This window comes from Ctenocephalides felis, unplaced genomic scaffold (assembly GCF_003426905.1).
Source record: "Ctenocephalides felis isolate EL2017-DRISC unplaced genomic scaffold, ASM342690v1 CF-g0.4_SCAFFOLD_03570, whole genome shotgun sequence".
In the NCBI taxonomy this organism is placed as follows: domain Eukaryota; kingdom Metazoa; phylum Arthropoda; class Insecta; order Siphonaptera; family Pulicidae; genus Ctenocephalides; species Ctenocephalides felis.
In genome coordinates this window covers 9,409,112-9,428,737 of record NW_020539724.1, presented here as the reverse complement: position 1 = coordinate 9,428,737, position 19,626 = coordinate 9,409,112, and the positions used below count along the sequence as shown (strand labels likewise).

The 19,626-nt window shown below is 30.7% G+C and overlaps 1 protein-coding gene across 1 annotated transcript; it reads left to right on the top strand.

Annotated features, from left to right (window-relative positions):
* Positions 1–3,837: 3,837 nt before the first annotated feature.
* LOC113383181 (myosin-9-like) lies at positions 3,838–14,279 on the top strand. Its single transcript, XM_026621427.1, has 4 exons — positions 3,838–5,005; positions 8,652–8,836; positions 12,437–12,539; positions 14,248–14,279. The coding sequence occupies exons 1-4, from the start codon at positions 3,838–3,840 to the stop codon at positions 14,277–14,279; spliced, it is 1,488 nt and encodes a 495-aa protein (XP_026477212.1).
* Positions 14,280–19,626: the final 5,347 nt, after the last annotated feature.

Here is a 19,626-nt window from a genome sequence, read left to right as displayed (position 1 = left end):
TTTTTTGAAATTACACTGAAGATGAACACACCATGGTCTCGAAACGTCTGTAATCATAAATAAAGTTGTGTTAAACAAATCTGAGTGCTGTTTTGTTTCATATTAAACAATTAATATTGTTCCACTCATATCAATAAATCTATATATTATATATATATATATATATATATATATATATTTTATGTCAACGTTTCCAATTATATATAACATGAATGGGTACATATTCTTCAATCCTTATTTTATTTACATTTAAAATAGTGCGATAACGGTTAATATATATTTATTATTTGGAGAAGGGGGTCGTTTAAACTTTCTAAGCTTGAGGGGGGTCGCTATATAAAAAAGTTTAAGAAGCCCTGAACTAGAGTGTTCGGCGCTAAGTGTCGTCCGGCGTTACGAGACTTTCCCCTACTACTTAAAATACACACACACATACCTAACTAATTTTAATGTCAAATGATTCAGAATGAATTGAAACATCGAGAAACATAAAATTAACAAATAGGCAAAAACGTAAACTTCTCCTTCAGAAAGTTGATGAATATTATAAATAAATATGAATATATAGAGTAATTGTTTATTTAATTTTTGAATTTGCATTTGAATATTCTCCTAAATTCATCTGCTTGAAAACGGTTTTTTTGTTAACTGATTTATATATATTTTAAGATATTATAATGCCCCTCATTTCATATTCCGTATTTATTTGAACGAGTATAAATATATTCCTATTTTGGTGGAAACAAAAAATGTAATAATATTTACCTCACATTTTTACGCCAAGTAAATTTGTCCTTTATCAGATAAAAATAGATTTATATATCTCCCTGAAAATATTATATTGCCTTTAAATTTTACATCAAAGAACACCCAGCAGAAGGTTCATTATCAGCTCGATATTTCATTAATTTTAAATTCATAATAGCAATGTGATATGATTTCGAAAGCAGAAAAGCGCATTTTAATAAATTATAAATGTAAATTTAATTGCAGATCATTAAAGCTTTGAATGATTATATTGTATGAAATTGGAAAATGATTATGTGGTAAAACATGGGATAATTATAAAAACGTTATTTGTTAGGTCAAACGTATTATATATTATTGAAAAATTCAGACAACGAGTGTTATATATATATATATATTATATATATATTTATTTACATAAAATGAAATATTAATTACGATGCTAAATTATGAAAATGTAACATTACAAACATAGTAGATAATTATAATTTGCGAGTAGGTACGGATTTGAAATGAAAAATTGTATAGGTATATAATTACATACAAAAGAATATAATTATTATAGAATTGCAATGAATAATAATGATCATTGAACTATAAATATCACATAATAAAATCATAAATATTATCAATGATAATATTTATTCAATAACAAAGCAGATATTGTAAACAATACAGGGGTTAGATTATAAACAATACATCAATGTTTATGGATTTACAAAATAAACAATTATGTGATAACAAATAGTGGGAAAAGGATTTGTTGACATATGAATTTATTGATGCAGAAATATATGAAAAATTTATAAAAAATGGGTATTCCAAATTTAAAAATTTATGACATTAAGTATTCATTAACCCGTACTACGAGTATATGAATCATTTATATGAATATAATACAGTTTGTTTATATAATTGATTATTTTTTTTGTATATACATTTTATGGTGCAAAATTTCGACATTTACTATCGAATAATTACCCCAGTCTGTTTTATATTAGGTAGACTTTTAAAATTAAAAAATAACAAAAATCATATGATAAATGATAGTTATCTTGGAAGCACGTTTATTTCGCCCCAGGAAGGGATGTGTTCGATGTCTATAATATTAGGAAGTATAACAGCTCCGGCAGTATTGGAGTTTATATCGAAGATTAAGTTGAAAATTCCGTGGCTGACTCATGGTTGTAGATTGCCCGCGATGCAAAGTCGTAAACCAGAATTAAATACACATTACACGTAGACTGGATTATTTTGGAAGCAGACGACGATATTGGTTTTATTTACGGAATGCCAAAAGGAGACACTTGGAAAAGATTCACTCTGGAATTCTACTACGTGTGCAGTATTAAAAACATGTGTGGAAATTGGCCGTAACTTTTACGTTATTTTGTGTCAATATGTGAAGGGATTTTATAGAAGGTATTAGAAGAAAGGTTTTCGAAATATAAGTCCTTGGTAAAGGTTCACTCTTTTGATAAATAAGACTTCCGAGAGACTGGTGAACCATCGGTCTTTTGAATTGGTACATATTTGAACCAACAGTCCTGGTGGGAATCACTATTATTAATTAGATAATAAGTGGACTGTAAATTATAAATATCCTGTTACCATAAGATATGTGAATAAAACCACTATTTCGTTTACGATGTTTATTAATCTTCACTCTACAACCTTCTCCTCTCGTTACTTTTGTTAGTCTCTCAGATATTATAAGTTACAGGTATTTATTTTTATACATTTATACTCCCTACCCCAAAGGGTTCCGGGTTAAATAGAAAAGGCCATGGTCAAATCTTGACCAAGTTCTATAAAACAATGCAAGTCAGCAAATTTGTTTCAAAGATTATACATTTTATGATACAGTATGATGCACTGATGATGACACAAATGATGGTCTCGAAACGTTTCTTACTCTATATAACAAAGACTGCAAAAACTTTTAATCATTTAACAAAACTTATAGGATATTCATATTTCTTATTTTGGATGTTTCTTTTACCGTTATTGAATAATTTGTGTCTAAATATTTTATAATTATTTTCTATATCTCACAATTACGGAAATACGATATTCGGAGTATTAAATAAATATTGATTATTCAATAGCTCGTACTCTATACACGAAATTAGATTTTGGCAGACGTCCAAATAATGCTTTTGCGACTTTCACAATGAAATATAAGAATCGCTAACAAATTATAACAAATAGATCTGTTCCTGAAATGAAATATTACTCATATTCTAAATTTATTCCATTTGTAAGTACATTATAATAATTTATCGGCAATGTATGAATGATATTTTTATCTCTAGGCTTTATATTTTGAACTTAAAAAATATATCTTTATGAGGTAGGGTAGTAATAATGTTAATATCTCAATATTTATAGTCAATAAAATGAATCCGAGCAGGTGTTTGTGCAGAATTCAAATTGCTCACTGTATATATATTTTCAGTCGCAAAAATAATAGAACACTATTATTCTACTATATTATTATATTTATATATTCGTGTCTTTTCGAAATATTGATTCGGGGGATGAATAACTTAAAATGACGTGAGTAAAATATGATATAAAATACAAATAACGGAGTGTAATTTCCTTGGCGCTGGCATTTGGATTTGCATAGATTGATTGAATTTGTCGATATTCTGCGTTATTCCCAAGAGGAATATATAATATATCTGTTAATTATTGTGAGATTCAGGAGACGTGTTGATATATTTATCAACTTCAAATTAAAGTATGCATATATATTATTTATTTATGTATCTAGTATTATAATTTATATAGTACTTTTAAAGCTTTTTCAAAACTTGCCTATTTTACGAGTCCGGTTTTACTTATATCTAGTGCGAATGCATACAAATTTGGATAAATACTATAAAATAGTGACAACAATAATCAAAATATTGTCAGTTGAATTATGACACATACTAGCCACTTGATGACATAGCATCTAGTCCTCGATGAAAATTCCATCACATGTCACAAACAAAAATGTAACATAATTTAAATCAATCCCAATTACTATCAAAATTCTAGTGGCGTTTTTCTGAGCGTGCAGGGCGGATTTTCAATGAGACAATGGAGGGCCGTTGTCCACAAATGTGCGCTGGTCAGCTGATCGCAGCATTGACACCATGCGCGAACAAACACCCACCCAGCGCAAGTACCGGCTACGATTTGCAAGAAAAATTAAGTAACATGGAACGAGAAATGAAGGCCATGCACAAAGATCTTTGCTCTGTTAAACAGCGCACTGAGAAAGGCAGCTCCGCCGCCCCAGCAGGCGGAAAAAATCCTTGTTGCTCTTGTGGTAAGAAAACACCAAAAGAACCCACGCCAGACATCAACGAGTTGAAGGCCGAGATCGAGAAATTGAAAGATACAAATAGAGAGCTATGTGATGAATTAGAAGACTGTCGTCTACAAGCTCAGGATACCATGGACCAGATGGATGAATATCGTAAGAAGTATTTACAGGCCCAACAGTTTGTCGAGGAATTGCGGAGACAAGTAGATATTCTGGAACGTGATAATATGCGCATCAGCGAACAAGTCAATCAAGAACTGCAACGCGTTAAGAAAATGTTTCAGGATAAACTTCAGGAGCTGTCACCTTTACCATTCATACTGGAAACTACTCAACTAAAATGTCAAGAAGCTTTGGATGAGAAAGCTAAGCTCGAAAAGTGCATGGAACAGATGCGAATAGAGATGGGTTCTTGCAAGGAAAGAGAACGGTGTCTCATGTGCGAATTGGATTCATCAAGATTAACCCAGAAATCGTTAGAAGAAGACAACGCAGCTTTGATGGCAAATGTTAAATCTATTGAAACCAAATACAACGATTTACGTAACCAGATGGAGTCGGAACTTCAAGGTTGCGCGGACAGCATGTCGAGGATCAAGGAGCTGGAACAACAATTATCAGAAGCACAAAGAGCTGTTCAGCAACTAAACACGGTACGTGAAGAATGTGCAAGACAGGTTCAGAGATTGAAAGATCGCCACGAGGTCCAGAAGAAAATGCTGCAAGAAAGAGTTTTCTCATTGGAAAAGGATTTAGCTTTGAATCGTGCTGCGGCGAGATCCGCAATAAACGATCGTGATGAAATTCGACAACGCATGCAATGCCAGATCAACGTCCTAAGTGAACACTTTGAAGACGCACAACAGGAAATCGAAGCCCTTCGTGGCCATGTAACAGTATTAAAAAATTCTTATACCAATATTTTGTCGCAAGGAAACGGTCCCAACGATTTTCTGATGTGCAACTGCCAACGAAACCTATAAACCTTCAGCTTCAACTTTTTTATCTTTATTTGTAGTCTATCAAACAGTAGATCTTACAAGAATACTTTTTGTAAAATTGTCTGTCTAATTTGGTATATTACAGAGACGTTTCGCAACTATTGTTGTATTGTATTTTGTAGCTTTTATATAATAGTACAGAAATAAATGTTTGAGCGTTATCGTTAATTGCAAGCTTTTATGTATTCATGGAACGTAGTACAATAGTCCTGTGATTATATTGGCCTAAGGAAAGAACTTGATCGATGACAATAAAGATGACTGCATGCCAAGTTCTATTTTTCTTGTTTTTCTACGAAATGATGGTATAGCGTAAATACGTATTATTTTATATACACACATATATATATATATATGTATATATTTATAAATGTTCCATATTTGCATGTAGCAGGAAGTATTTTTGCAGGAAACAATTTATATAGTAGCGCGCGTTTTCGATTTATATTCATTTTAACACATAAATCGGGTATTGTATTTGTATTTTGAGATATTTTGTTTGTTGAATAAAATAATCATTAAGTTTATAAATGAATATAAATCCAATATTATGCATAGAATAACGGAAAATAAATACGCATATAAATTTCAAATATACATGTTTTTTGCAATTGCAATTTCATATTGGGATAATTATAATGAATTCATTATTCAGTATATAATTTTATATATAGATTTTGTTGATATTGTCGACTACGTGTTTGATATAAAACTTTGATACAGTTTGCGGTAAATTGGTTTACTGCAGATTCCGTACATTTTTTTCTAAATATCTGTTAATAAATTTTATTTTAAATGAGCTTTTTTGATCTAATAACAGATTATTATATAAAACTAGTTAGTTTTTTATAATAATTATAGTAAGTAATTTAACACTATTTATTATATATTTAGCACTATTTAACATAATAGAGCTATTTTATGAATGCAATACCACATTTCTGGATAAAGGGATTTAGAAGCTCATTCTACTGGAAGCCTCGTGAACGAGGCTCTCTATTATTAAATGATAATATATTCAACAGCATTATTATATTCACTGATTTCAGTAAATAATTTCTATTCAAATTAGTGTTCAATGTAATTAAATTCGTATATCAATACGTTCATATTAGAACGTTTGCATTAATGTATTCCCAGTTGCAATTTATTTCGGGCACCTGATAATCTCCATTGCCGATCATACAATAAGGTTTGCATATATTTGGGATGAACGTGGAATTTTGAGATTTCAATTTGAATGATAAAAGATCAATAATCGGTAGAGTTCTAATGTTCGGACGTTACATTAATCAAAAATAAATGAATGAATTTTTATAAGTTTATTTTGCAGGTTAACATCCTAGCCTTACAAAAGTGGGTACTATTTTTAATTATTTTATCAACTTCAAATGACACAAAAAATACTCACATGTAATAGTATGTAATAGAGATGGGCTTATCATATCCGAAGCCGTTTCGGTTAGGATTTGACTTCGCTTCAGAGAGGAGTTATATCCACTTAACAACTCCACAACTCCGACAACTTTGAATCATAATACTTGACAAAAATGTGTTCACTAGTGTGTTGTTAACATATCTAAGGATTTATTAAGACTTTGAAAATAGTTTACAAATAGTTCAAACATTTTTGTTCATTTTATTATAATAATTACTATTTTATGCATTTCAATATGCATATAAATCTCAAATTGACAAAAAACTTGGGAATCAAAATCAGACAACTCCACTCGGATTCACTCCAAGGAAGGAGTTGAATCGGAGTGATAACTCCGGAGTGAGTTACCCATCTCTAGTATGTAATAAGCACTGTACTATAGACCAATGGTTAAACCAGGCAAAATTTATTCTCATAGAATTCCCATATATTAAAAGTTATAATTGTTCCATCTGATTTATTAACTACCCACATAGAGTTTTTGCTCACATTTATATCCCATTGTCCAGAACCTTACTATATCTAATTTTAATTAAACCCTCAGTCAAAATCCATTACTTAAGCCTTGATTAAAAAAAGTGTTGAAAATCGGGACATTTAAAATTACTTTGTTTTAATTAAATGGAATTCTCGAACTCATGTGTTAAAACATCTGCCATTTACATTTTCGTTCCCAGGACACAGAAAGTTTATTAGGCGAAGTTGTATAGTGGTCCAAACTAGTATAGAGTCCGAAACGGTTATTTTATATCATCAGACATAAAATATAGTGCAAACAAAGCAAATAATTCTAAGTGTCCCGAGAGAATCAATACTGAAGAGCTATAAAATTCTAACGGAATTGTGAAACATGCAGTATATGATTTGAGTGCACTTTAGTTAGTTCTCATCTATACTTCCGAGAAGATTTAATATTGGTCATATAATGGATTTCATATTTTATTACTTTTGAATTGCTTTTCCCGGCTATATTTTAAAATTTTGCACTCCTAATTGAACTATTGCAATATGAACATTATGATTCGATATAGTGAGTGATTTATATATTACCGTGTGGTATATGGCTTATACAACCGTAATAAGATCTCTATGTTTCATTTTTCCAATTGCTTATTTGATAGAAAAATCATTACATACACGGGAATTTTATTACCCTGTATGACATGCGTCGACCCGCGAAAAATTCTAGAAAGTCTCGGTATGTTACTACATAGTACATTTCCAATATATGTTCTTTGATCGTAAAATTGAAAACATAAAAGGAAAATGCCAAGCATGTTAGAAACGTAAAATATTTAGCCTTTTAGAACAGAGCAAATCTCGGCTGCATTTGCACTATGCTATAAAATTACACATTATGCACATATATATAAAGGAAACAAAAATCGAAAAAGTGTATGAAGATAAACGTCTGTCATTTTTTTTGGCAATTTTGTATAGTGGAAAAATGTTACAAAAATATTTGTAATATTTTTCAACCGCCTCTGATAAAAGTTTTTGAAATTGTGTTGGTATCTGGAGACTAAACTAAACAATTAAAAATTAACTAAAGTTTTATTCGATAAAACTCCAACTCTCTTGGGTTTAATATATATTTACTCATAGCATCAAATATATATATATATATATATATATATATATATATATATTACTTTATATTCCATACAAAACTATTTGAAGAGTTTTCTTTTTCATAAAAATCAAATCTATCTTTTTATAAAAATCTTTTTATAAAAATCAAATATATATATATATATATATATATATATATATATATATTATTACTTTATATTCCATACAAAACTATTTGAAGAGTTTTTTTTTCATAAAAAGTTTGCTGAGCTGCATGAATACCTGCATTATGGATAAACGCTTACAGATAACAAAAGTTTAAATTTTATTTAGGTTAACTCAGTTGCAAAACTTTATATAACTCATGTACCTACCTCAAGACAATTTTTGTAATGAAGAGAAGCTACGAATTCTCCTTGTCAACTTTACTGACAAGGATAAATAGAAAATATCTGTAGCTTTATACTAAAAAAGTAATAAAGGTTACATAAAGTTGTCTCTAGATACATATAGAGAGACATTTTTATACAAGGGAATTTCTAATTTGGTTATTTATTTTTTTTATTATTTTTAGGTCTGGCAGGTCCAACAAAAGCCCCTGCAGAAGCAGCTGATGCTGATGATGATGATGATGATGATTGGGAGGAAGGTGGTGATGATGACTCTTCTGAAGCTGATGACGATGGACGAGTTTATAAAAATCCAAGGAATTCACCATCACCTGATTGTCCAAGGGATGAGGAACAAGCCACTTTACTAGTAAGTTAATAATAGCAGTAATAGAAATAACTATAAGTTGTAAAAATAAATTATATAGTTCCATATTAAATTTCCATTCCCATTGAATTAAATTTAAAAACATCATATAATAACACTTTCCGAAACAAAATCTAATCTAATACGGAACGCAAGAAATTACAGAACTTTGTCGAAACTGTTTGCAATGGTTCTATAAAAAGCAGCTCGAGCAACACATGTACTAAAAACACTTTGTAATATATAAAACAAAATTACATTGTCATTTTTTATGAACTTTTTCTTGAAAAAGTACTCTTTTAAGCAAAAACAGTTTTTCTTTGTGAAAACGGCAAAAATAAGTTAGTTAATTACCTTTTCTATACGTGAGAGCTATTATGTTACATGGAGGTTCCATAAAAACCGTAATGGTTCATAGAACTTGCCTTGCAGAGATAAATCATTCTGCAGTGGTAAAAAGTATTATTTTGGTAATCTTTTATTATTTAGAGTTATGTAACTTCATAATCATTAATCTCACAAAATATTACATTGCAAAATCATTTAAATGCAATATATTTACATTTTAGAATACTATCATATATCCTTTACCAGTATATTATTTATATATTTCCATAATTTGCAATTTCTCTGAAGGAATTTCTGAATGAATCTCAGAGTAATACTCAAGTATCTTCAAGAGATTATTCTGCATTTATGTTATTTCTGGCTTAAACTAATCATTATAAACGTAATGCTTCCTCAACATGGAATGTTTTAAGACTTAAAGTTATATTAATGGTAATACACAAAGTTGTATAAGCCTAATCTGGTACACGAATAACTAACTATTCATGAAGTAGTACAAATGATTTTATTCACCTGGATCTTTAGGAAACAGACATTGGTCTCGTGATATTCCATCAAAATTGATTAAACTTAAGAGTTTTTTGAGAAGCATTTTCATATGTGCTAATACTTGTGTTTTTGCATGTGTCCCAGTTTTTCTGAACGATTTTCTGTGTAATTTCTAGAGTAATCTTCTACTATCTTGGATCGTTTCTATTTCTTGAATTGCATCTGGCTTAAACCAATCGCAATAAACATAATGTTCTACAACGTACAATGTTTAAGGACTAAAAGGTACCTTGATGGCAATAGAGAAAGCAGCATGGTTCAATCTAACACAAATAACTAAATAATAATAAAATAAAATTGCTGGAACTTCCCGTACCAAAAATTATTTTTTTTAAAAAAGATTAACATTTTTGAAAAAAAATTACTCTGAAAAAATTAGAATTTTGAAAAACTATAAACTTTTGACAAAAATTTCCTTTTTTTGAAAATAAAGACTTTTTGCAGAAAAAATTATTTTGAATTATTTTGGAAATTCTGAACATTTTTTCAAAGCAATCATGCTGCTTTAACTGCATAGAGACAAAATATCGAAGCGCGTAAGCGCCGCGTCGCCGTCTAACTGATAAACATTAGCACGGAACCCATAGGAATGTAAACAAAATTTATACTTATTGTTAAAATCTCTATAAAATATCTGATAATTTGGTGTGTATATGTCTAATGATCATTTTAGACCGCTAGATCTCCGAAACCGCTATACCTGCCTTCATGAAAATTTGATCAGTTCTTCATCTTGTTAATACAAGTAAAATGTTTTTTGAATTATTCAAATCGAACGCTTCGTTCTCTTAAAAACTGAGCTACCGTTTTTGGCACTTTTTGCCCCATATCTCGGAACGGCTAGACGTGCCTTCGTCAAAGCACGTCTCCTTATCAATACAAACCGAATGTCTTTTTAATTATTCAAATCGCTTCATCCGTGTTCCCGAAATCATCGACGAAAATTTGTATCCGCACACACACACATACACACACACATACATCCATTTTTTCTAATGTATGCCAAAATGTTTAGAAGATTTTGAAACGTAAAGATATATAAAAATTTTCATTTTCAATTTTTTGCGATTACTATGACTTGCCCTATGGGAAGTTAAAAATTAGGTGGAAGTGGCATTTGGCTTTATCGCATAAACTTTGCGATATGTGTAAATCATTGACTTTATCAATAAAATTTGAGATTTAGAGAAGAATCTACCAATTATTTGTTTCTCAAATAAAGCTGTCTTATAAAAACGAGTCGAAATTGTCTAAAATCATCCATGTGCTTTTACATGTTTCCCAATCTTTTGGATGAAATTTTAGAGTAACCTCCTGCTATCTTGGATTCAAGAGTAGCTTCTTACTATTTTGAACCAATTACACGAAACATGATTGATAGATTTGATTATTTTCCATAACAATGATCTAGGAACCCTATCAGAAATAAACTTCAGTAATGTTCTGATGACTTTCTCAAATGCTCCTGAATGTTCATATTTGTTTCCCTAATATTTTGAAATGGTACTCCAGTATCTTTGCAAGTTGTACTTCCTAAATTGCATTTATGTTATTCCCGGATTAAACCAATCACAATAAACGTAATGCCCCTACAACGTGGAATGTTTAAAGACTTAAAGCCATATTAATGGCAAATACAGGAGGCTACATGAGCTTAATCTAATACACGCCATCGGAATTGATGGCCCTGATTGTTTTTCGTTAATGGCGTCACGTCTTTGCGCTATCCAGGAGGAAACTATTTAGTGATTTGGGCTCGAACTCTCGAATTCACCAGGAAAATCCGATTTTGAGAGATAGATATACTAAAGTAATACTTCGGAACGTTTCTGCTTTTACTTCAGTGGGTTGGAATTCTGAAATTGTGCCAAGGGGGTATTAAAAATCGAACTAAGTATAGAGAATGGTTATTTATTTCCCTCAAGCGCTACGAAACTTATGGTAGAGAAATTTTTGTTTTTATATTTATAAGACTTCAACGATTTAGTTCAATAGATATAATATACAATATATACAGTTATAAAAAAATAATCAGTTATTGGGATTTTTTTGTAAAAAGGCATTCATAAGTTTTGAGCTTTCTTTTGTGATAAAAACACCAGTTATTTTGAAAACTACAAAAATCAATGACACTAATCAAAACACATTTTTAACATTTATATTTCTGAAAAACGAAAAGAAAAATATTAAAAATTTGATTTTAATCCTACAAACTTTCTTGGAACTAAATAGATAATAATTCTTATACAATGCATTTTCAAATTAATTTTTAAATTTTAAAATGTAGAGATTGTACTTATTATCTCTAGGTGACATTTATTACTATCCACCTCCAGAGCTTTTTAAAAGTTCTAACTTTTAATTTCTGTCAGAAAATAATTTGCATATTTGGTGGCATTATTGTGAGAAAGTGCATTTTGAACTATGCATATACTTAGCAAACTTTTCCAAGAGCTTTTAGCTCTTATCAACATTAATGTGTTCTTTTACAGTAGTAATTTTATAATCAGACATTCTTTTATCGGTGTAATTGTACAAAGTGATTCATGAATAAATATTTTTTGTTAGAAAAGTACGATTGTTCCTGGTTATAAATTGCAGTGTTGGTATAAGATAAGGTTATGAATTGTGGTAATTGTTGTAGTTTATATGTAAAGAGCAAATACATGTATTGTATAAAGTAAATACATATGAATTTTATTTCAGGGTCAGAAATGTCTTCGAAAATGTTCTTCAGACGAGGATTGCAAGTCTAAGAAGAAGAAATGTTTGTGTGATGGAGCGTGTGGCATGTCTTGCATTAAACCAGGCAAGTTTATTTTAATAATTACATTTTATTATAATTAGTGTGAATACTACTACAAAACTTGTAGAATTTCTAACACATTTTGTTGCCCAAAAATTATCAATACTGCGTTCCTAAATATGTTGTTTATTATGATTTATGAATACTGGTGTCAGGCTTGATCAGAAGTGGATTTTTTTTACAATAATTAAATAGCAATCAGAAAAAAAAATTCTATAAGTTATTGTGTTGATTATTAGAACTCCAGTAACAGTACTGGAGTTCTATATATATGACATGACGGAGATCACCCCTGTGGGCTACTCCATTTTAATGCATTAGATCGAAGGGATGCTTCTTCTTCAATCTTCTAATATGTGATGTTTGTAATACGGAAATTAATTTGGGGTTATAGTGGTTGATGATCTTGTCGCGATGAATTCCACTTCTGTTTTTCACTACCTCTTGGACAGTATCGATCTTTAGATCGTTATGTAGTATTTGGTTGCTGACATACCAAGGTGCATTTGCAATACACCCTAAAATTTTATATTGTTTCCTTTGGATAGATGAAATTCTTGATATACTGGCGCAGCCCCACAACTCTACGCCATAAGTCCAAATCGGTTTTATTGTGGCTTTATAAAGTAAAATTTTGTTTTCTAATGATAATTTAGATTTACTATTAATATGCCAGAACAGTGAAGAAGTGGATATTTTACTAATATTTTTTTTCATAGTTGTGTCCATCTCAATTTGTTAAAATGAAAAATATTTTCACACATTAAATTTGAATTTCATAATTGTCATCAATTTAATAAAATCGAATCACCAAATCCTATCTTCATAAAGCAAAATTGTTAAGTCCTCTTGTGAAAGAGCGCGTATAAAATCCACAATCTTTTTATATAAAAGTATACCATAACGTTGCTGGTAGATACGTGTACTTACGTAATATTTTATAAGATAAATATGATAAATACAATCATGTAATTTCACAGAATGGCCGTTGAGTAGCGGATGATTGTCTTAAAGAAGAAAATAATTCATTATATACAACCCCAGCGCGATAACTGCCCAAGGGATGAACATCCCTTGTATACGAATACACCTTTCATGTAACTTATATACACGTTCGTCTTATAAAGTATACCTACATAAAGCGTTAAAACGGTATTCCGTTAAGAAGAATTATTTGTATCCAACACGGTAACGCAAGCCCACAATTTACTTTGATCTGTTTTATGAAATACGGGCACGTGAAGAGAAAATTAATTTCGCGTTCGTTAATAATTTTGTTCCTGATGATTGTGCGCTTAATAAGTTTCGAAGCCATTACCGGGATCGTTTTGAGAGAGCGATACTATTATAATGGTATAGAGTGCATGTAGGGTGGTCGTATTCAGTCCGTGGCCCCCTTGGTCAGACCGCACTACTGCCCATTTAAGCGCCTTTAACACATTGATATGGGAAGACATTTTTGGTAATGACTTTCTCGACGCCGGACCGCCCGGCCAATTCGGAAAATGACCGACGGTCAGAAAATAACCAATCAGGATAATGATAAATAAATTTTGGGATGACTTTGAACGACACTAATTTACTGAGATCTATCATTTTAGGACACATTATTTATTCTAATATTATTTTATTATTAATATTATTTATTCTAAGATTTTCGTTTACCTCTCTTTTATAAAGTTTGTGACTATTCTTCATTTTTCCTATTCAGACAATCTGAACTCGCGCAGACCTTCAGTTTAGTGACATAATAATTTCTAAGGACCCAGCCAATTTACTTTATTGCTCTTATCTCGAGACATGAACGAAACGTCAGACACGTTTAAGCAGAACTTTATTCTTAGATCCACGAATGAACGTACACAGAATGCTCTTTCAAGGAGCATTTTATACTGTGATAAAATTATGTAATATTGTTTATGGTATTTTTTATTTCTAATGAGATCTAAAGTTAGTGATTAGACCAATTTTCTTTTAAGGTAAAATAGCACAAGTTGCCTAAGGCAATTGGTTTCAAAATACATGCTCGATTAGTAATATGAATAATAATTTTTCATTAATTTATTTTAATTATATTTGTATATTGACACTGATTTGATTTCCATCATCGTTTTTTTTAATAAAATTTGTACTAATGTAAACAAATCGTCAGTAATGACCTTAAGGGCCACAACTAGTGCAATCGCCTAAAAAAAGATGATTTTTGGGATTTATATTAAAAAAAACTACTTTATCAATCATTTCAAAATTTTAGGAATATATTTATACATGTTTTAAGAATACATAGTAAAAGTTTTAAAGAAAAACATTAAACATTTTTTGAATTATCGTCGATCTCCAACGGCGCGACAAAAAAAGGCCTTTCACTGCTGCAGTGATTCCGGCCTTCTACGTGGATGAAATTAAAAAAAAAATCTCATTAAACTAGATAATATTGTCTGTAAAATGAACTACGATAAAGCGAATAAATCAAAAATTGACAAAATGACGGCGTTTTAAAAAAAAAGTCGAATTTTACCCAAAATTTTGGTCGTTTTCGATTGCCAAATTTCGATTTTTGATCCGAAGAAAAAATCGATAGTTCATTTTACGGATAACTATATATAAAACATGTAAAAAAATTTGATAGTGATCGGATCATTTGTTTTTGAGTAATCGCTGCAGCAAATTCGGAAAATGCTGTTTCGAGAAAAACGCGTTTAAAGATTAAATGATCATTATACTATATTGTACTATATATATACTCTTTAAATGGCTGTGACTCAAAAACTATTTAATATATCAATTTAAAATATTGGTATGTTATTTTTAAAGGTATAACCTATCGAAATATGGAAAAATTGAAAATTTGATTTTTTGAAAATTTTACATTAGTTGTGCCCCTTAAGAAACTGTAAGGCTTTTATGGAATATTATTTTTGAGTCTTCAACTTATTATTTCATAAGATTTCTGTGAGCTTATTAAATAAACTCATGAAAAGCTATGGAATTGGCGAACAAAATATTTTACCTAGCGAAAAATTCTATATCTGGTTTCAACGCGAACAAAAATTCAGCTATATTATTTTTTAATCATATCTATACTTACTATTTTATCTGATTACTGTGAGCTTATTAAATAAACTCATGAAAAGGTACGTTAACGATAATTTACCTCGCTAGAAATTCTATATCCAGTTCGCGAATGCAATTCCGACGCAAAATTGCACAATAAGCTCGAAAGCAAAAAATTCAAGTGCGAACCGTAGAAAAACTATCAGGCTGCCCTACTCTATAGTATATAGCCTGCTAACAAACGCAGCCGGCCGTACCATAAATTCAAACTATCGCCCGTCCAAAGCCGTGCGATTGTGTTATTCACGTTGAAGCCGGGCGCAATTAGTCCAATTATCATTACAAGCTTTTGTTTTGTTCTGTGTTAGCGAGCTTTGCGCTCGCGAAAGTTTTGAAGCGTTCCGAAACAAGCGCTCCCCGGTGGGCATTATCGGCGGCCGGGCGCTACGGCGCTCCGGCGGCGCCCCTTTCGGACAAGAGGTGTTAGTCCGGCACGAGGCGCTATAATACGGTATAATACGCTTTAGCACAGATACACCGACTATAAAGCCCGGCAGACGTGACTGACGTTCCTTGCACGTTCGGGGGGAAAAGAGTAATAAAGTAGATTGCTAGACCACTTGCAAATTTGTTTGTTAGTTTGTTACGGGTTCCCTAACACGACCCGGAGGATCTTTTTCCTTCGAGCACAGGTATGCTTCGGAACAAAACTTTTGCCTCACACAAAGTATGTGCATTTTTGTTACATGGTTATAAAAACCTCTAATGTTAATTAATCTTCCGTGATTACAACTGGAAACCTAGCATTGAAAGTTTTAGCTTAGAACTTTTCAATTTTTGCTTCTACACACAGTACCCACAGTACTCTGAAGTATTACACTCTAAAACTCTATTTATTATTATTTCAATATTCCATAATCGCCTACTGTTTCGCATGATATTTTACAATGAAATCCTAATATTTGGTGCGGATGCTACAGCATTCATCGTGTATAATGATTAAAATATTGGATATAAAATATGATGATATCACAACCAATTTAAAAATAAAATGACTGTCAATTTTTGTACCTTCACTGTCTGCAAACGTGTTAAGCTTATAGCAATCTTATAGAATAATAAATATAAGAATGTCTAAAAATTAATTTGATATTAAATTAATTTTTTTTTTCGAGCTCATTGTGCAATTTCGAGTCGGAATTGCATTTGCGATCAAGATGTGAAATTTTTCGAGAGGTAAATTATCACAATGTGCTTTAAAGTAGCTTTTCATGGAATTATTTAATAAGCTTAGAGTAATCAGATGAAATAATAAGCACCAGCAAATTAATATTTTACAGAAATTTTTTTTTAAGCTTATTATGAAATTTTGTATCGGAATTGCATTTGTAGATATATAAATTCAAATTCAAAGTAGCTTTTCATGAGTTTATTTAATAAGCTTAGAGTAATCAGATGAAATAATGATAAATATTTTCTTATATATATAAGGATATTATATAATGACATATATAACTAACATTTTACGGAAGAAATTTTTATTTTAAGCTTATTATGAAATTTTGTGTCGGAATTGCATTTGCAGATATATAAATTCACGCAAAGTAAATTCTGCCATAAAGTAGCTTTCCATGCGTTTATTTAATAAGCTCATAGTAATCAGGTTAAAAATTAATATTTTATAGAGGATATTTTTGTTTTGAGCTTATTTTACAATGTGGCATTCGTAAACTAGATATAGAATAATAAATTATCGTATTCTACGTTAACACAGACAAGTTTTTATTTTGTGGTTGTACTCAAAATCAGTAATTAAAGATAAAATTATGAATATTGATCGACTAATTAAGGAAAAATATATTCTTATTTTTTTGCAAATTATTTTATTAATCATTTATTTATAATTATAACTTGCTGAACATGTTTAATATTTCTGAACATCTTTCTAATATTTATATTCACAAAGATTTCACTCTTTATATATTTTTGAATTGTTAAGAACTAGTTTAATTATGCCATTGTGAATGTGTCATTAGTTATTTGTGGGTACTCCAGTTAAAATTTTACTGTGAAACGAATGAAAATAATAAAGATTATATAAAATTCTATGGATAACCTAATATCAAGCAGTAGTGATATCAACTTTTACTTGAGAATATTGATCGAAAATACGTATCCAATTGCAAATGCCCATTTTGAACACTGGCAATCTCTCACATTCTTCCCTGAATTGAGTTGGATTTTACCTCAGCTCATGGATCTGTCCTAGGATGTATAAACACACACACACACACATACACACACATATATATATATATATATATATATTTATGCAATGAATAGATGTACCTATTTACATAGTGGATCGAGGGTATTAATATTTTACAAACGACAACCTCTTCGGACACAATGTGTTAGTCTGGTCGCGTGTGCCACTACAATGTGTGTATATAATAGGTTTCCTCGATTGTACGTGTAGTCTGTGTACAAAATTTCATACAACATTAAACACTCACTTGTCACAAGTAAACACAATGCTTTTGAACTTTGAAAACGTATTTCCACTAAGGTTGAGTGCTCAAATATCACTCTCTTGTACGGATAGCGGAGAGGTGCAAGTGTAATTGCAAAGTTCAAGTCCTATTCTACTTAATAGATTGTTTCTTAATAGATGGAAAGCTGGTGAGGATATTGTAAGGGATTTTCGAGAAACGTTTGAATTTGAGCCACTTCTAGACCAGAGGCTATAATTTAACCAGGTTATAGTAAACTGGTGATATGAATTGAATGCGAAAGGTTTTGGTCGTGTTTCCATACAGAATTGGCCTCACCCTGGTATTTAAATGATTTGGTGCAATTTAGAGCTTTTTCTGATAAAATCCGATATACCAATTTTCAACTCCCTAGCTCATTATTTGGTCGAGATATCATTGAAAATATACGAAAGTGGCCCCTCTTTCAAAGTCACTTTTTGTCACAACTATAAAAGATATCGACAAAAAATAACGCCATTCTATTCACATTGATGTGGACTATATTATTAATAACAAATATTATTAAATTATCATTTGTTAGTCAATGAAAAATTAAAAATATTTGTTTGTTTTAAATTTTTGGATAGTGCGGTTGTTTGGACTAAATTTTAATTAACATTATTGGAGAGGCTAATGATGTTTCTCATGCTATCCAAAACTTAGTTTTAGTCCATGTGGTAGAACACATTCCAGAGTTGAAAAAACCTGAGCAAGTACACGCTACATGCGCAATATATTAGTATTTGGTCTGGCGAGGACAAGATTTCAAATTTGAACCCCAAGTTACCTATAACCTGATATCAATCAGTTTTAATATTTTGTTTAAGTTTGAAATCCCGAATCTGATATCAACCGAGAGGTTGCAAAACCCGTTTTCCCATGAAAAATCTGAATTATGTTTCCAAGTACAAATAGCACTTCGATGCATTGTTGCAATGACAATAGAGTAATTTCCTAAAATCTTATTTAGATGACTATAAATTTAAGTAAACTCGAATTTTGCCCTTTTGTGTCCTTCTATTTGGCACGCGACAAATATTTTTATTTGGCTGTGACATAAAAACTACATCGACTTCACTAGACTATATCTTCAGATTTTTTTTATTTTGAAACACGATAATAAATCATCATCTATTAATGATTTAATGTATTATAAATTAATCAAAATTGCGAATCTTACGAAAAGTTGTGCATTTTGGGAGCAGTAGTGTACTGCAAAGTTTTTGTTTAAGAACTATATCTGCAGTGTGATCATTAAGAGCTCGCTAATCTGCCCTTAGGATACTTTCTAAGCATTTCTCCAGCCCCCAGCCCAGTAAAGGAGTTTCTTATGTTGATGCACTTAGGAAATTGTGTGGCGAGACATAAACTACTTGGGCTTTAACGAGAAGTTACGGTATTCATTTTTAAAGTACTTCGCTTCGGCAAAGTTTAAGTATATCACATCCTTTTGCGCATATCCGAGATTTCTGGAGAACTAAATCCTTATTTATGTGACTTTA

What these genes read in the sequence shown, in the direction of transcription:
- LOC113383181 (XM_026621427.1), top strand. Translation starts at nt 3,838, where the DNA reads ATGGAGGGCCGTTGTCCACAAATGTGCGCTGGTCAGCTGATCGCAGCA. An exon ending in AGGAACAAGCCACTTTACTA is followed by an intron (nt 8,837 to 12,436) that starts GTAAGTTAATAA and finishes ATTTTATTTCAG; the next exon opens with GGTCAGAAATGTCTTCGAAA. An exon ending in CATGTCTTGCATTAAACCAG is followed by an intron (nt 12,540 to 14,247) that starts GCAAGTTTATTT and finishes TTTCCTATTCAG; the next exon opens with ACAATCTGAACTCGCGCAGA.